This window comes from Anguilla rostrata, chromosome 17 (assembly GCF_018555375.3).
Source record: "Anguilla rostrata isolate EN2019 chromosome 17, ASM1855537v3, whole genome shotgun sequence".
Lineage (NCBI taxonomy): Eukaryota > Metazoa > Chordata > Actinopteri > Anguilliformes > Anguillidae > Anguilla > Anguilla rostrata.
The window spans coordinates 30,277,842-30,295,214 of NC_057949.1; the positions used below are offsets into that span (position 1 = coordinate 30,277,842).

General features: G+C 50.2%; 1 protein-coding gene across 5 annotated transcripts; it reads left to right on the plus strand.

The window, feature by feature from the left end:
- The first annotated feature begins 795 nt into the window (after positions 1–795).
- On the plus strand, positions 796–14,191 carry LOC135244123 (endoplasmic reticulum membrane sensor NFE2L1-like). 5 transcript variants are annotated; one of them, XR_010326890.1, is made up of 7 exons: positions 1,072–1,340; positions 2,598–3,464; positions 7,237–7,479; positions 10,083–10,172; positions 10,509–10,664; positions 10,772–13,108; positions 13,144–14,191. XR_010326890.1 is itself a non-coding variant. In XM_064316333.1 (6 exons), exons 2-6 carry the CDS (start codon positions 2,895–2,897, stop codon positions 12,152–12,154), a joined length of 2,442 nt encoding a protein of 813 aa, XP_064172403.1. In that variant the 5' UTR covers positions 796–1,065; positions 2,598–2,894; the 3' UTR covers positions 12,155–14,191. The 5 variants fall into 5 exon arrangements, 3 of the variants coding, with proteins under 3 accessions (XP_064172403.1, XP_064172402.1, XP_064172404.1); XR_010326891.1 differs by having other exon boundaries at positions 13,179–14,191; XM_064316333.1 differs by lacking the exon at positions 1,072–1,340 and adding an exon at positions 796–1,065 and having other exon boundaries at positions 10,772–14,191.
- The last annotated feature ends 3,182 nt before the right edge of the window (positions 14,192–17,373 follow it).

Here is a 17,373-nt window from a genome sequence, read left to right on the forward strand (position 1 = left end):
CCAACGGCTGAAAGGGGTAAGGCAACGTAAAAATGCACGTTATTATCTCGATGAAAATGCGGACATGCAATCTCTGCGCTGTGCCGTCTAAAAGCTTCGCAAAGGCTTTAACAGCAAGCGCATGTCATTCTGTTTTCTGAACAATTCAATTGAAAATTAGTACGCTCACTCTATGCAGTTATTCTTATATTAGTTGTTAGAAATGTTTTAGTGATATCTGCGAAAACAGGGATTTGTGTCAAACTACTAACAACAAAGTATGGATAGAGTTTTTTTTACACTGCCCCACAATTTAATTTGGGATCTGTTTAAATTTGTGATTGGTTTGACTCGATCTCACGTGACATATGTGTTGGAAAAATGTGCACATGCGCTGTGCTAAAATGTGTGCGGCTGTTCAAAGGAGTAGAGAGCATCTGACGTTTGGAAATTTTGCAAGTCATTGTCGGCCATTCATAATACGAAGAACAGTAATAGTTATTTACATAGCTTCACTGTCTGGATACAGTGGACGAGGACATAAAGCCAATTCATAACTGTTAATAAAATAGCTATTTTTCAGTCAATTGGCTCGTTAGTATAATATCTCGCTAGCAAGATAGCTTTGAGAATGGACCGCTACTTCTCCATCATTCTATGTTAAGCTTTCTAGCGGTACTTTTTTACTAACAGTCATCCGTAGTTTTTAAGTCTAAAGCTCGACAAACTAGTTATACGTGTTTCACAAAAACTTGTTCAAAAAGACTGAAGCACAGAGACCACGTGTAAATAAATTGTTTGTAATATCAAGTGAACTGCTAAACCTCAGTTAGCTGTTTTCCGCCCCTGCACCACATACTATAATAGCTGTAGGAATGAACTTCCCCTCTTGTTTTTAATAGGCTGAAACGTGTGAGAGGCCCCCAATCGCTCAGTATTCTCCAATCTTGATTTGCTGGCGTGTCTGTCCGTCACCGTGGTGCCACTTGTTGCTATCGCCTGGTTGCGGGGTATCAAACAATATCGGAAGTCTACCGGTCCAGCTCTTCCTGGTTTTGGCAAGTGGTGGATTGTGGACAGACAAAGGTAGAAACGTGTCTCGCTAACAAGTAAAATGTGTTTAAAATAGGAAGTAGGAAATGATGGGAGGGTCAGGACAATATTCGGATGTCTGGTTCCTCCGACGGATGTTGTGATGTGCGAGAGGCTGCAGGGGAACGTCATTAGCTACAGTTAGCCACAGAAATAGGATAACGTCACTTTGGGAGGGGATCCGCTAAAGCTACCGGGTTTATAAATACTCACTATTTGTAGTTCACCTTCATAACAACCTCAACATCAAAACATTTCCTGATAGCTGGGTAGGTAAATGCAACAACTGACCACTGCTATAGGTACAATTTGCAAAGTTAGTCTACTGTCAGTTAACCTACTTGATAAGTGGGTAGCTAGGGTTAGCTAGCTGAGAGTAGATTACTAGACGTTACACTGCGTTAGTACCTGTATCAGAGCAATACCGGTAGACGTTTCAATCGCTTTTTACTTTAGCTGACGTTAGTAATGCTGCTCATAGTTAGTCTAAGTATTGTTAGTTCCAGCTGTCGGCCAGAATGACAGGAGATGTATGAAATAACAACAACAAATAATTCCTTTCGTAAGAACGAAATAGAACTGGGAATCTACCGTAGACGGATGTTTTGTTTTCGCCATGTGATGTTTTTGTCCGAAAACGGGTATATCTAGTTGAGTGGGAAGCTCACAGCGAGCTCTCGATAGCTGTTTATCTGAAATGGACACTATTTAGTTCAGCGTAACGTTACATTTTGTGCCAGTTCCTCGTGTATGGGCTTTCGAATAATGAAAATGTATTAATTTCTGGCATATTTATGAAGTTGTATACGTACTCATTTGTAAAGACTCAAAGCAAAGCGAATTGGAGTGATTGTTGATTAAAGTACACATATATAAAGTAATGTTATTAAATATAGTTTGCGTTCATAGCTCAACGATTTAAGTAAAGAAAACAGCAACAAGATGTTATGAAAGTCTGGCTAGTTTCTCACTAATTTTACGCTAATAGGTTTGCTAAGTGTGAGCAGTTGCCGCACAGTTAAAGCGGACTGTTTCCTATCCGTTATGCAATGGCAGTAGCTTACTCGGTGGTAAAAGAACGGGATATGGTCATATTTCATCATCCAGACCAACCAAAGACAATATTGAAAAAGCCTTTAATGACGAGCTTATTAAAAGTTGGTCGAATGTATGTTTGATGGGAACCCCCATAGACACATGTATAGTTAGAGAGGTTAGTGTATATTAATGTAGAATACTGTGGCTCAAGTATTTTTATTCACGCAAGCATATGCCACAGTTGTATATCTGAGCCAGCATCTGTAGAAACCTGCCATTTCACTTAAATGCTTTTCTGATTTTTTGATTGATTTATTTGGATACCCACGCAATGTAATCCTTGCATTGCCCGCCAGAACAAAGTCAAGTTTCTCAAGTATGTCTGTAGCATTGTGTGAGCTATATATTTCAGTACAGTGACTGTTCTGCGTGAGGGGAAACTTTTGACCTTTGACATGTTATGCACGTTTGTCTTTCATTTGGAACAGGACTGGAATAAATGACCTGAGAGGAACACTGCCACTGGGACTGCAGGCAGTTTTTGTTTTCCTGTTAAAGAGGGAAGCCACTGCCTCTCATTGCGTAAGAGGAGAACAAAGAAGCCACCATGCATGCTCCTGTTCTGTGACAAATTTAAAATAAGCGGAGAGAAAAAGAACCTTTTTCTATATTTTTTAAAATACTTTTACTTTATGAGTAAAATAGTTTGTTTTTAGTTTTAGTTTAAACATTTATTTTATTTTTTCAGTTTCCCCCCCCCTTAATTTTGGTTCTTTTGTAAAGAAATGCTTTACCTGAAAAAGTACCTGACAGAGGGCCTGATTCAGTTCACCATCCTGCTGAGTCTGATCGGGGTGCAGGTGGATGTGGACAGCTACCTGAGCTCTGAGCTGGCGCCGCTGCGTGAGATCATCCTGGGCCCCAGCTCCGCGTACACGCAGACGCAGTTCCACCAGCTGCGCGGCACGCTGGACGGCTATGGCGTGCACCGCAAGAGCGCCGAGCTGGACGGCTTCTTCACCCGGCGCCGGCTGCTGAGCCGCGTGCGCTCGCTGGACCGTCTGAGTGTGCCCAGCACCCAGCTGGACGCCTGGCTGGTGCACCACGACGCCGACGCCGCGGTGTCCGCCGGGGGCCAGCCGGGCCCCGCCGTCGCCCTGGAGAATGGGGGGGGTGGGCCGGAGGACGCGGAGAACCCCGAGAGCTCGGCCATGAGGGGCGGGGGAGGCGGAGCCACGCTCGAACCCGACTACGCCGCCGCCAGCGAGGACAGCCTGGCCGCCGTGGCCCCCCAGGACGAGCAGGAGCAGGGCGGCAGCGCCGAGCACGACCGCGACCACGACCTCACCAAAGAGGTACAGAGCGACCGGGCAGTGGGCGGGGTGGCGGGGGGGGTGCAGGCTGCGAGTGTGCAGTGTAACCAGGCTGGGGCCCTGGCCCCGTGTGCTATAATCATAATAATAATTACAATAATAACTATAATACATTTCTGCTGACTATAAGTGCTCAATTCATTTACAAAGCTTGAAGCAGTGTTAGAGTTGTGAGAATATTTTAATTTAGTGTTTAAATTCTATGTAGGATGAAGCTGGTGTTTTATGTGGTTGCTTGGTATATGCCTTTCTCAAGTCAAATGAACGGACTGGGACTTTAAGTCTTAAGTAGACAATTCTGTTGCAGGCAGATGTAGCATCTTTTGTGTGGGGGTAACTGTACACGAGCTGTCAAAAATTGTGTCTGCAAAAAAGACCCCATAAGGGTTCTGTATTACTGGAGCGGTTATTCTCACCTATTCTCTCGGTTTACTGTGTGTCTGCGATGTGAGAATACCTGGAAGGAAAAAAGGTGTAGACACAAACACTGTTTTTATTAAAGGTAGCTGCTAGCTAATATATGGCTCACTCCTGGAAAAGTAAAGCAAGCAGAGGAAGTAGCCTACTTCTAGCACTGTACGAAAGCAAAGAAATTCTAATCCACAACAGTGCATGTAATTTAATCTTGGTAGCATTTAATAAAAGACGGATTTTCACTGTCACTTTTGTTTACTGATGAGCTTGTGTTTTGCTGAATGTCATGTAAATGGGAATGTACTCAGCAGTGCACCTCTGCTCACCATTCTGCCCGTAGTGTGGCGTTTTAAAGAGTTCAGGGCTGCATCATGGCTGGTGGACGGTGTCAGAATGTAAGCTCAGTGTGGGTGAGGCTGACCTAATAAATGGGGGGGGTTTACCTGAGCCAGGCTACAGGTGACCACAGACCGACTGAGCCAGGCTACAGGTGACCACAGACCGACTGAGCCAAGCTACAGGTGGCCACAGACTGACTGAGAGTGGAGTGCTTGAAGAGGATGCTGAACTACTGGCTGGAAAAGATGTGCGATTGTCTGTTGGGCTGTTGGGCTGTCGGGCTGTTGGACTGTTTAGTTTTGTGTCAGCAGCAGCTGGGTCATGAGGGTCATTTGGATGTGTGTTTTTGTTGTGACACCAGAAATAGTTCCCTCAGAACCTGCTGGGATTTGGCTAACATCAGGAAATCTGTACTCTGTCTTTGGGAGATGGTTCAGAAGTCTGCATCCAGGAGTGTGGTATTCAGTGGTTTGGGTTATTTCCTTGGAAAATATCAAAAAATATATGTTTCACCATTTGAGGAACTGTGTCAGTTAGAAGTTCAGGCAGGTTGCTAAGTTGTTGTCTCCAGGCAGACTCGGGTCCAATCCAGAAGGGCAGTCTTCAGGACCACACCCCGCCCCTCCCAGCATATGACACTAGTCAGTGTTTTTGCCTTAACTATGTCACATGGTTATTTTCTGGCTGTAAATATGACTCAAACACACAGCTCCTACTGGCTTCTCCTATTGGTCACATGCTGTATTGATCAGCAGGGGTATCGGGTGGCAGTGGCCCGGGCATGTCCGAGCATGCCCCCTCCGCTCGTTCCCCTGCTGATGGCCGGCAGCTGTTGACACGTCCCGCTGCTCGGACGGTCACTGGGGTGGGGTGCTGTCAGAGTGCCCCGATTCAGCACCAACGCTAACGTGCCTCCCGCTAGCCTGGTCTCTACTCACCACCCAGCCCACAGAGACAGAGGGAGTCCGTGAGCCCCAGAGCCCCCCAAAACAAACGAGGGGCAGAGCAACCCAGCTGCTGCTCTTGAGACGCATGCGAGCGGTCAGACTCGTGCGAGCGGTCAGACGCATGCGAGCGGTCAGACGTGTGCGAGCGGTTAGACTTGTGCGAGCGTCAGACTCGTGCGAGCGGTCAGACGCGTGTAGCGGTCAGAGCCGTTGAGCGGTTAGACGCATGCAGCGTTAGACTTGTGCGAGCGTCAGGCACGTGCGAGCGTAGACCTGCGAGCGGTTAGACTTGTGCGAGCGGTCAGGCACGTGCGAGCGGTTAGACGCATGCGAGCGGTCAGACTCGTGCGAGCAGTCAGACGCGTGCGAGCGGTCAGACGTGTGCGAGCGGTTAGACTTGTGCGAGCGGTCAGACTCGTGCGAGCGGTCAGACGCGTGTGAGCGGTCAGGCACGTGCGAGCGGTTAGACGCATGCGAGCGGTTAGACTTGTGCGAGCGGTCAGGCACGTGCGAGCGGTTAGACGCATGCGAGCGGTCAGACTCGTGCGAGCGGTCAGACTCGTGCGAGCGGTCAGACTCGTGCGAGCGGTTAGACTTGTGCGAGCGGTCAGGCACGTGCGAGCGGTCAGACGCATGCGAGCGGTCAGACTCGTGCGAGCGGTCAGACTCGTGCGAGCGGTCAGACTCGTGCGAGCGGTCAGACTCGTGCGAGCGGTTAGACGCGTGCGAGCGGTTAGACTCATGCGAGCGGTCAGACTCGTGTGAGCGGTTAGACTCGTGCGAGCGGTTAGACTCGTGCGAGCGGTCAGACTCGTGCGAGCGGTTAGACGCGTGCGAGCGGTTAGACTCATGCGAGCGGTCAGACTCGTGTGAGCGGTTAGACTCGTGCGAGCGGTCAGACTCGTGTGAGCGGTTAGACGCGTGCGAGCGGTTAGACTCATGCGAGCGGTCAGACTCGTGTGAGCGGTTAGACTCGTGTGAGCGGTTAGACTCGTGCGAGCGGTCAGACTCGTGTGAGCGGTTAGACTCGTGCGAGCGGTCAGACACGTGCGAGCGGTCAGACTCGTGCGAGCGGTTAGACTCGTGTGAGCGGGTGAACGCTCTGCTTTGTTGGATTTTGACACTCCAGAGACCAGCCCCTTCTCGTGCAGGACTGCAGAGTGAGTGAGACATAGGAACAGTTTCCTGGGTCGTGGTGCCTGTTGTGTGTCTCTGACCCTTTAGCCCCGCTGGAGGTGTACACCCACATAGGCCAGAGAGGACCCTCTACCAGCACAGCTGAACCTCATGCCCTCAGACCCTCTACCAGCACAGCTGAACCTCATGCCCTCAGACCCTCTACCAGCACAGCTGAACCTCATGCCCTCAGACCCTCTACCAGCACAGCTGAACCTCATGCCCTCAGACCCTCTACCAGCACAGCTGAACCTCATGCCCTCAGACCCTCTACCAGCACAGCTGAACCTCATGCCCTCTCCTCTAATCCGCAGGGGTATATAGAGGGGGGGAGAGGCTAATTTTGGCTCCGGTGTAGGCACACGACAGCCCTCTGTTTCACTGACCCTAGACTGGTGTAAAAGGTCACGTCTATTTTTTACTGTTGTGCGGTTCTATAAATATGACCAATCGGAACGGGACGGTAACAATGCAGGCTTTAATAACTGCTGATGCTGAGAATCGATATGCCCTTGTACCCCCCTGCATGCCTTTGAGTCTTCTCTTTTAACCTTCTCTTTTAACAGGCCCCTGTCAAATCTGAAACTGGACCCATTGGTGGTTTGTGTTTCAGAGCTGCAAACTAGACAGCTGCAAACTGGACAGCGATCATCCTCTGGGTGTTTACATCAATAAGAGGAGATGTGCTTTAGTGGTTGAGTGCACTAAAGCATATTAATCATATTAATATGTAACAGCTGATTGGTGTAATATCATATTAATATGTAATGGTTGATTGGTCTGATTGGAGTTTCTGTAGCAGTGGCTGATGGGTATTCGATCGTTTCCCCTCCCCTGATGACAGTAGTGACCCCGCCTCCGCTCATTTTGATTGGCAGGACATGGATCTGATTGACATCCTGTGGCGTCAGGACATGGACCTGGGCGCGGGGCGCGAGGTGTTCGATTACAGCGGCCGACCGAAAGAGAGCGAGACCGAGGAGCGCCCCCCCGCGGAAACGCAGCAGGAGGAGGAGGGGGGGGCAGAGAGGGAAGAGAGCTGGAGGAACGGCCTCAACCTGCGAGAGGGGCAGGCCTGCACCCAGGTGGACGGAGAGACTGGGGAGGACGTACCTGAGCAGGTGAGAGACTGGGGTTAGTGTACCTGAGCAGGTGAGAGACTGGGGTTAGTGTACCTGAGCAGGTGAGAGACTGGGGTTAGTGTACCTGAGCAGGTGAGAGACTGGGATTAGTGTACCTGAGCAGGTGAGAGACTGGGGTTAGTGTACCTGAGCAGGTGAGAGACTGGGATTAGTGTACCTGAGCAGGTGAGAGACTGGGGTTAGTGTACCTGAGAAGGTGAGAGACTGGGGTTAGTGTACCTGAGCAGGTAAGAGACTGGGGTTAGTGTACCTGAGCAGGTGAGAGAGCTATCACAGGCTAGCGATAGACAAGCCTGTTTAAATATATAAGCTATCACAGGCTAGCGATAGACAAGCCTGTTTAAACACATAAGCTATCACAGGCTAGCGATAGACAAGCCTGTTTAAACACATAAGCTATCACAGGCTAGCGATAGACAAGCCTGTTTAAACACATAAGCTATCACAGGCTAGCGATAGACAAGCCTGTTTAAACACGTAAGCTATCACAGGCTAGCGATAGACAAGCCTGTTTAAATATATAAGCTATCACAGGCTAGCGATAGACAAGCCTGTTTAAACACATAAGCTATCACAGGCTAGTGATAGACAAGCCTGTTTAAACACGTAAGCTATCACAGGCTAGCGATAGACAAGCCTGTTTAAAGGAGTACCATGGTGGTTGAATGTGACACTTCCCAGTTGTCTTCAAGCAACAACAAAACAAATGTGCAAATTTTTTTTATTCTTCAGTTATTTCAATGTACTTTAAAACATATTTTTCTAAGCCTAAATTTCCGACTATAAAAATTCACCCGAACGGTCTGGGCGTGGTAATGAGAACTGTCAGTTAGCTATGATTGACAGACCGTGCCCCGTTACCATAGCTACCCCCATGATATGCGCTCTCTTTGGGAGACTGAATTTTCACAAGCTAGCTAGCTTAGTAGTATATCAAGTGTCGATAGATAGCTAAGGTAACGACGTTGACTTGTATCCAATTTTTGCTATCTAGCTAGCCAAGTTAAGAAAAGCACAACTATAACGTCCTCATAAACGCAAACTAGCAAGCTAACGTTATCGATAACATTGCCTTATGAAAGCAAACCTCCTAGCTAGCTAACGTTAGCTAGCTAGCTAAATGAATATAACCAGAAATAATCTAAAGGCACTCTAATTTAAGTTAGTCAAATATTTGCATTGTCTGAACAGCAGGACGGTGTGTCCGGTCAGATTTCTTTACGGGGCGTGGAAATGGGAGTGGTTACTGTATTCGTGACGTAGAAAAATGACAACTTTCTCAACCGGTTGAAAATAAGTCCATGAATTTAAAACGCATATTTCTCCAAAAAAACAGAACGGACATATTTAATACTTTGCTCATTGTGTTTCTTCAATGCCTCTTGTGCAAATAGCACATAAAACCGAGAAAGTGTGAAAATCACCATGGTACTCCTTTAAACACATAAGCTATCACAGGCTAGCGATAGACAAGCCTGTTTAAACACATAGGCTATCACAGGTTAGCGATAACAATGTCCACCTCTTTGTCAGAAAAATAATCCTCAGTAATGCCGTAAAGAGTCCAATAATCCCGATTGGAAGTAGAAATCCCCATAATGCCCTGGGGCACTAAGGCGCCTGCAGTCCTGGAAGGTGGCTGATCATGTGGAGGAATGAGCTGCATTACTTGGGGGGCTGAGTTTGTTTAAGATGATGCTGCTGTGCTGGATGCTCCTGGACCAGGGGGATGCACATGACTCTGTGTGATGAGACGCTGCTGTAAAGTCTGGGGCTTTGGTTTTCTCCACGGGCAGCAGGGGGCGCTCTGCTCTCTGTTACAAATCGCACACCAAGGAACCGTTAAAACAGGAATTCTGTGTCAAGTGTTTCATCAGGGGATTTACCAGAAAAATACTAGTGGTATTAGTGGTTCTGTCAGTGGAGAGGCACCAATTAGCTGTTCAGTTTTTAGGTTTAGCATCTCAACTGAAGGATGCAGGCAACTTTACAGGCTTCCCAACGCGACATCTTCCAGGAACGCAGACGAAAAGCTGTCTGACGTGTCGCGTTGTGAAAGAATGTCACATTAGGGCTGTGTTAGCACAGTGTTAGCGCAGGATATACACCAGTAACTAGACCAGCTTTCCACCTTATTGGCATTTTTATTCTGTATAGAGCATTCCCATCAAGTCATGTGACCTTGCGTGGTTGGTGCCATGCAAAGTTTGAAGGTCACCAAGAGGAGGGTGTGGCCAGAATGTTCCTAACTTAAGACCAGTCCTAACATTTGTGCCAAATGTCATTCTTGCTTAATACTGAACTGCATGACACCAGACCCTCGGTGATAAAATGCACTGTTGATGACCTGACCTCCAAATTTATCATTATTTAGTCTGGAAAGAAATTGAAACTGTGCTCATTGTGTTCATAGACTGAGAGGATATTATGTGTTTATTCTCTGATGCATTATAAAGAGCAAACACAGTCCTACCATAATGCTTGGGTTCATTCCTCCTGCCACCAGGGGGCAGTAATCAGCAATGACATCCAGTACTGTGGAGGATGTTGGGTGAACTCTTGTGTGTTTTCCTCTCCCCCAGCTGGCCAGTCTGGAAGCCCAGACCTCAGTGTCGCTCCAGGAGTGCTTACGGCTTCTAGAGGCCACCTTCCCGTTCGGAGAGGAGCCCGAGGTAACGCCCCGGGCAGAGCCGGGAGGTTCAGTGGTTCAGGGCCTAGTGGGAATGGAGTTCATCCCTCACAGTTAAACTCGCTGCATCTCATTTTACCAGTTTAACCCATCGGAATGAGGTGACAATTCTGTGGTTTGCATCCCGTGTCTTTTGGCTGGTATTGGAAGTGGCAGAATGTGTAGAATGACAGCCTGGAGTAAGAGCCCAGTTCAGTGCTCGATTTCCCAAGTAAACAGAAGGGAATGTCCTCTAGAGGGCGGTGCTGAGCAGGGTACTCCAGCAGTACTCTCTGGGGTGTGGGGTAGGTGTTTAAGCGCCGTGTCGTTTCCTTGGCAGTTCTCCGGCACGGTGAGCCCGGAGTTGGGTGAATCTGGAGGAGAAGGCCCCTCCACCTCACGGGGGTTCATGCCGTCCCCCCTGCTGCCCCGGAGTGACCCCCCCCTGGACCTGGAGCAGCAGTGGCTGGACATCATGGCCATCATGGAGCTGCAGGTCTGTCCCAGACGCGCCCTGTTCGCTGTGCGTCTCGCTGGTCTCTCTGTGGCCGGTCGTCTCATGCAGCCTGTCTCCCGCTCTTTCTGTTTTGCGCTCGATTGAAGGACATGGAGGTGAACAGCGACGGCGACGGCTCCTTCCCGGAGGGTAACTCTGACGGCGACTCTGGCAGCAGCCGCAGTGGAGTGGAGGCGGAGCCTCTGGTGACCTTCGGCCTGTCCGGCTCCGCCACACCCATCAACCGGAACGTGAGCCTCCACCAGGCGTCCATGCCCAGCTGCAGCCAGGACCTCCCAGCCTTCTTCAGCCCCGGCTTGGAGAGCTGCGTTTCCATGGAGACGCCCGAGCCCCACCCGCCGACCCTGCTCGGCCTGTCCTCCAGCAACTCCTCCAACTTCAGCTCCACCTTCAGCTCCACCAACCTGACGGGGCTGTTCCTGCCGCCGCTGCTCAACGGCAGCGGGAACGGCACGGCGATGGCGGCGCTGGCCGACCCGCTCAGCGCCCTGCTGGAGGAGGCCATGCTGGACGAGATCAGCCTGCTGGACCTGGCCCTGCAGGAGGGCTTCAGCCACACCCAGGCCTCCCGCCTGGGGGAGCAGCTGGACTCCGACTCCGGCCTCTCCCTGGACTCCGGCCACAGCCCCGTCTCCCCCAGCAGCTCCGAGACCTCCTGCTCCTCCGGCTCCTCCTCCTGCTCCTCCTCCTCCGCCTCCTTCTCGGAGGAGGGCGCCATGGGCCACAGCACCGACTCGGAGGCGGTGGGGGAGGCGGAGGAGGGGGCCGTGGGGGGCTACCGGCCGGAGCACAGCAAGTTCTGCCGCCTGAGCTACCGCGACCCGTCCCGGTTCCACGGCCTCCCTCGGCTGGAGCACGTGGGGCACAACCACACCTACAACCTGCCCCTGTCCCCCTCGGGGGGCCCGGAGGAGGAGCCCCAGCCCCCCAGGGCCAGGAGGCAGGACCAGCTCCGGCCGCGGGACGTCCTGGACAAGCAGGCCAGCCGCGACGAGCGCCGCGCCCGCTCCATGAAGATCCCCTTCAGCACCGACAAGATAGTCAACCTGCCGGTGGAGGAGTTCAACCAGCTGCTGACCAAACACGGGCTGAGCGAGGCGCAGCTGGCGCTGGTGCGCGACATCCGCCGCCGCGGCAAGAACAAGATGGCGGCACAGAACTGCCGGCGGCGCAAGCTGGACACCATGGTGGGCCTGGAGCGGGGCGTGGAGGAGCTGCGGCGGGACAAGGCCCGGCTGCTGCGGGACCGGGCCGAGTTTGGGCGCTCGCTGCGCCAAATGAAGCACCGGCTGCAGGGCCTGTCCAGCCACGTCTTCGCCCGGCTGCGGGACCCGGCCGGCCGCCCCTACGCCCCCGCGGACTACGCGCTGCAGATCGGCAGCGACGGCAGCGTCCTGGTGGTCCCGCGCCGGCCCGCCGGCGGGCAGGGCCGCAAGCCGCAGAGCAAACAGAAGGACAAGAAGAAGTGAGAGAATGGTGGCTCTCTTTCCTTCTGTTTGCAGATAAAAAGAAAAAAGATGTTTTACCTGAAGAGAGCGGAGCGTGTTTATTTTGGTTGGGAAAAACAAAAGGGTGACTGAACTTCAACTTTTGCAGGTTTAGTTTCTTTTCTTCCTTTTCTCGGACGTTTTTCTTTACAGGAAACAACTGCGAAGCACAAATGCGTTGCTTTAGTAGAAACATTTTTTTTTTGTATTTTTGAAGAAAAAGGCTGAACTGAGAAACTGAAGGGGGGAAAAAATCAGTAAAAATAAAATGACGGAAATGAGTTTTCCCATCTCTGTGGGACGTGAGGAGGAGGAGGAGCACGGTCACCGTGTCACAGGGTCCAGAGGAGGGACCCCTGCCCCAGCAGCATGATCCAAACGCACAACAAAAAAGTCAACAATGTTTGGATCAGAAGGGCTGGCCTTGAGCAGGGTGGGCGGAGCCTAATTCAGTATTATGGGATGGTTGAGGTATTACTTGTGTTCTGCAGGGCCCTGGACTGCACTTTGAGCAAGGACATCCCCTCCCCCTCTGCTGGTGTGTACAGTTGAGAACGTGGTGTGAGAACTTGGCGTCCGAGGCCGAACTCTCAGGTGGCCCTGGCTGTGGGGCGCTCTGGCTGTGGGGCGCTCTGGCTGTGGGCTGCTCTGGCTGTGGGGCGCTCTAGCTGTGGAGCGCTCTGGCTGTGGGCCGCTCTGGCTGTGGGCCGCTCTGGCTGTGGGGCGCTCTGGCTGTGGGGCGCTCTGGCTGTGGGGCGCTCTGGCTGTGGGCCGCTCTGGCTGTGGGCCGCTCTGGCTGTGGGGCGCTCTGGCTGTGGGGCGCCCTGGTGTCTCAGAAGGTGAACCAGTGATGTGGAGAATATCGAAGAAGCGCCTTTCTGCTGCAGCTGTGCCGGCCCTCGCTGAGAGCTTCTTTGACCCAGGAGAACCCGGGAGGTTTTGAGCTTCTTTGACCCAGGAGAACCCGGGAGGTTTTGAGCTTCTTTGACCCAGGAGAACCCGGGAGGTTTTGAGCTCTGGGCTCTGTGTTGGTGTTGGGAGAGCGGGTCTGGAGCAGGTGTGTGGGCGGGGCTGGGCGTTCCCAACATTCCCAGCGTTCCGATGAGGACAGGTGCTCCAAGTAGCCGGAATGGCGGAGGGGCTCGACTGAGCGCGTGCGGAAGCTGCCGGAGGTCTGGAAGACCTGGCCTGGCCTGCAGGAACGGGGGACCCATGCTGGGTGTGGGAGGAGAGAACGCACTCCACGTGACCAACGACCACTCGATATCTGTACATACCGTAATAGCTACAGCTGTCTGAGTAGGCCTTGGCTGTAAAGTATCAGTCTCTCCCTGTCTTTCTCTCTCTCTCTATTTCTCTCCATCTCTCACCTCTTTTCATCTCTATCCTGTGTTTGTCTTGTCTGTCTGTATGTCGTGTCTGTCTGTCTGTCTGTCATGTCTGTATGTCTGTAGAGGAACAGTAGTTTGTTGTCCTGTCCCTTTAGCTTATTGTAGTAACAGCTGTGTCCTGTTCACCTCACGTCAGCTTCATGAGCTTAATGATGTCATCGCACCCCCAGCCGGCGTGTAGAGCTGGGCTCACATCTCTGACTGACTCTATGTTCCGGCTGTTAGCACCCGATGCCTGTAGCTTTTCTGAATGCTGGTCGGTTTAGAGTGCTGAACAAACATGACTTCATGTTCACTTTTTCATGGCAATGTTGCTAAACTAGCTAATGTAAATCTTTTAGAGGATGCATCTCCCAAAAAAGGCAGTGAGATCTGAGATTTCAAAAGTGCTTTGTAAAAATGAGAAAATAACACATCTTAAACACAACTTACTGCCTCCACATCACTATGCAGCTAAATGTGTTTGGCCGTTACTGAAATATTGTGGCTAATTTTAAGCAGACAGAAATATCAGAACTGAGGTAAATTACTGTAGGCTCTTGGCTGTGTAGCTAGAAGGCAATATCCACAAACATAAAAGAGGAAACTTTCATTTATTTTCCAATAAATCAAAACCGTTTCAAAGCTGGCTTTGCTTCTTCATTTTCTCTAGGCACCAAACATGTGATTTCACAGCTAAAATTATTAGTCATAAATCTGGTCATCTGATGCTAGTCAAACAAGCGAAAACCAAGGCCCTAAAATCAGTTGCCATTAAAAAAATAGTGCCAAATGCAATTGAGGCATATAAACATTTTGATTAGAATAGAATAAAGCATTTTAGAATAAAACGTTTAGAATAAAAAGCATTTTAGAGGTTGATATCAGCTAGCGTCCCTCGTAGTGCGTCTCCCACGCTGGATCCCTGTGCCTTATTCCAGCCCTGCTCCACACCCCTTATTCCAGCTCTGCTCCCCACCCCTTATTCCAGCCCTGCTCCCTACCCCTTATTCCAGCCCTGCTCCCCACCCCTTATTCCAGCCCTGCTCCCCACCCCTTATTCCAGCCCTGCTCCCCACCCCTTATTCCAGCCCTGCTCCCCACCCCTTATTCCAGCCCTGCTCCCCACCCCTTATTCCAGCCCTGCTCCCCACCCCTTATTCCAGCCACTGCTTCACACACCATTATTTCAACGTCTGTGCTGTGCGCCCCACCCATTATTCCAATCATTGCATCACATCTTATGTACAGCTTGATGCTTCCCAACCATTTTCAGAGTGTCCACCCTTATTCCAGCCTGCTCCCCGACCCCTTATTCCAGCCCTGCTCCACACCCTTATTCCAGCCCTGCTCCCACACCCTTATTCCAGCTCTGCTCCCCACCCCTTATTCCAGCCCTGCTCCCCACCCTTATTCCAGCTCTGCTCCCACACCCCTTATTCCAGCCCTGCTCCCCACCCCTTATTCCAGCCCTGCTCCCCACCCCTTATTCCAGCCCTGCTCCCCACCCCTTATTCCAGCCCTGCTCCCCACCCCTTATTCCAGCCCTGCTCCCCACCTCTTTTCCAGCCCTGCTCCCCACCCTTATTCCAGCCTGCTCCCACCCCTTATTCCAGCCCTGCTCCCCACCCCTTATTCCAGCCTGCTCCCACCCCTTATTCCAGCCTGCTCCCCACCCCTTATTCCAGCCTGCTCCCCACCCCTTATTCCAGCCCTGCTCCCCACCCCTTATTCCAGCTCTGCTCCCACCCTTATTCCAGCCTGCTCCCACCCCTTATTCCAGCTCTGCTCCCCACCCCTTATTCCAGCTCTGCTCCCACACCCTTATTCCAGCTCTGCTCCCACCCCTTATTCCAGCTCTGCTCCCCACCCCTTATTCCAGCCCTGCTCCCACCCCTTATTCCAGCCCTGCTCCCACCCCTTATTCCAGCCTGCTCCCACCCCTTTAGTTCCAGCCCTGCTCCCCACCCTTATTCCAGCCTTGCTCCCACCCTTATCGCCCTCTCCCAGCCCTGCTCCCTACCCCTTATTCCAGCTCTGCTCCCCACCCCTTATTCCAGCTCTGCTCCCCACCCCTTATTCCAGCCCTGCTCCCCACCTCTTATTCCAGCTCTGAGCTTTGCTCACCTGGGTCCTGATTGGCTGGGGAAAATAAGGGGTGCAGGGATTGCAAGCAACATTAATCCTGCCCTATTAGGACTGGCCTGTGCATTTGAATCTCAGCGTGGCTATCTCCAGACATACCGAGCTAGCTGAACAGATTACATGTTCTGGAGTGTGGTCTTTATTTCAGCATAATGCCATTACTGGTATGAACTTAAATATTGACTTGAAGACAGATTTAAGCTTGGGAGGAGACTCAATCTATCCGGATGTAATAAAGCAAAATGGCAATCTGAGTTCCTCTTTACCGCATTCTTATCTGCAGTTTTATATCGTGACAAAATCACACAACAGATTTATAAAACATTAAACAGAATTGAAGGCTTAAAATGCCCACAGTGAAGTCCGAAGTCATTCATAGTATGACCACATTATGTTCACCTTTTAAATGAATCGTGGCAGAATGCAAGATCCACCCCTCTCCTGTGAACCAGTCAGGAAGATGTACAGTCCTAAACTTTAGTCTCTTCATGCAGAAATAAATTTAACCAGTGAGTAGACATCTTGCAGCATATGTACCCTAAACTGAGATGGGGTTTTGTTTTGGTTTATTTTAAGATTTACATCTTGCCGATCGTGTTTTGATCCTGTCTGCCGTTTTCTTAAAAAGTTTAATTTATATGGCTCATTGAGCTGGCACATTTTTTTTTTATTTGCATGACCCTGTGATAATTTTTGGGAATAGTATATGTGGATGCCCGTGTGCTACATGGTGCCTGAGAATTCCAGATGCTTCCCAGCCAGACGCAGTCTGTTCGGTCTCTGCGCTGCTCTGATAGAAGCTGAATTAGGCGCACAGGTAAGATAAGGGGCCTTGTGCTACGGTTGACTGGGGAGGGGGGGAATAGAGTAGGCCTCTGTTCCCTTTCACATCCCATAGGGGGACACGGGGTCCTTTTGAGCTTTTCCCTCCAATTTTCTGTGCGTAAGACTGGCCAGGACTAGCCATAGCAGCCCAGTGAGTTTATGATCAGCTCCAGAAAAAAAAAAAACACTTCATTGGCTGCATTAATTCTTATCGTATAGAATGGCCTGATTTGATTTGTCCAGCTCATGGTCATTAGCATTATTGTTCTCCCTGTTACCTTGGACTAGTCGAATGACTGGTTTAAGGGCACCAATCTGATGCGAATGTACATGCTGTGCAAGCAATCAAATTGCATATGATGTCAGTTATCATGATCAATGTTTGAGGAAGTAAAAATATATAAATAAATCAAATTTAAAAATCACCTAATATAAGTGCAACTTGGTGTGTGTGCAAAAAATAAAGAGGTCCAGAAAAAATTCTAGCCTTTATTTTTGACTTCTAAAAAATACTGTAATTACAAGTTAACACTTCTACTATTGCTTCTTGGGTAATTTTATTAATCCTGTGTTCTGTACATATTTGTATGTCCTGATGAGAATTTTTCTCATCTGTGTATTTGATTTTCTTTCAAATATTTGCTGGCAATCTGGAATTGTTCTTTTAATTAATAAAACACTTTTATTTTAGTTTCGCACTTAAAATTTCTTTTTAAAAAGATGCACGAACAGACTTTATCCTTTCAAAGTGGAGTTTGCTCCGTTTCTTTGTGCTGGAACCCGATGTTGTAGTATGCTAGTTAAGTCGAGTCCGACTCTAGTCACAATTTTTAAGACTCGTGACTTGGATTGATGATTTTG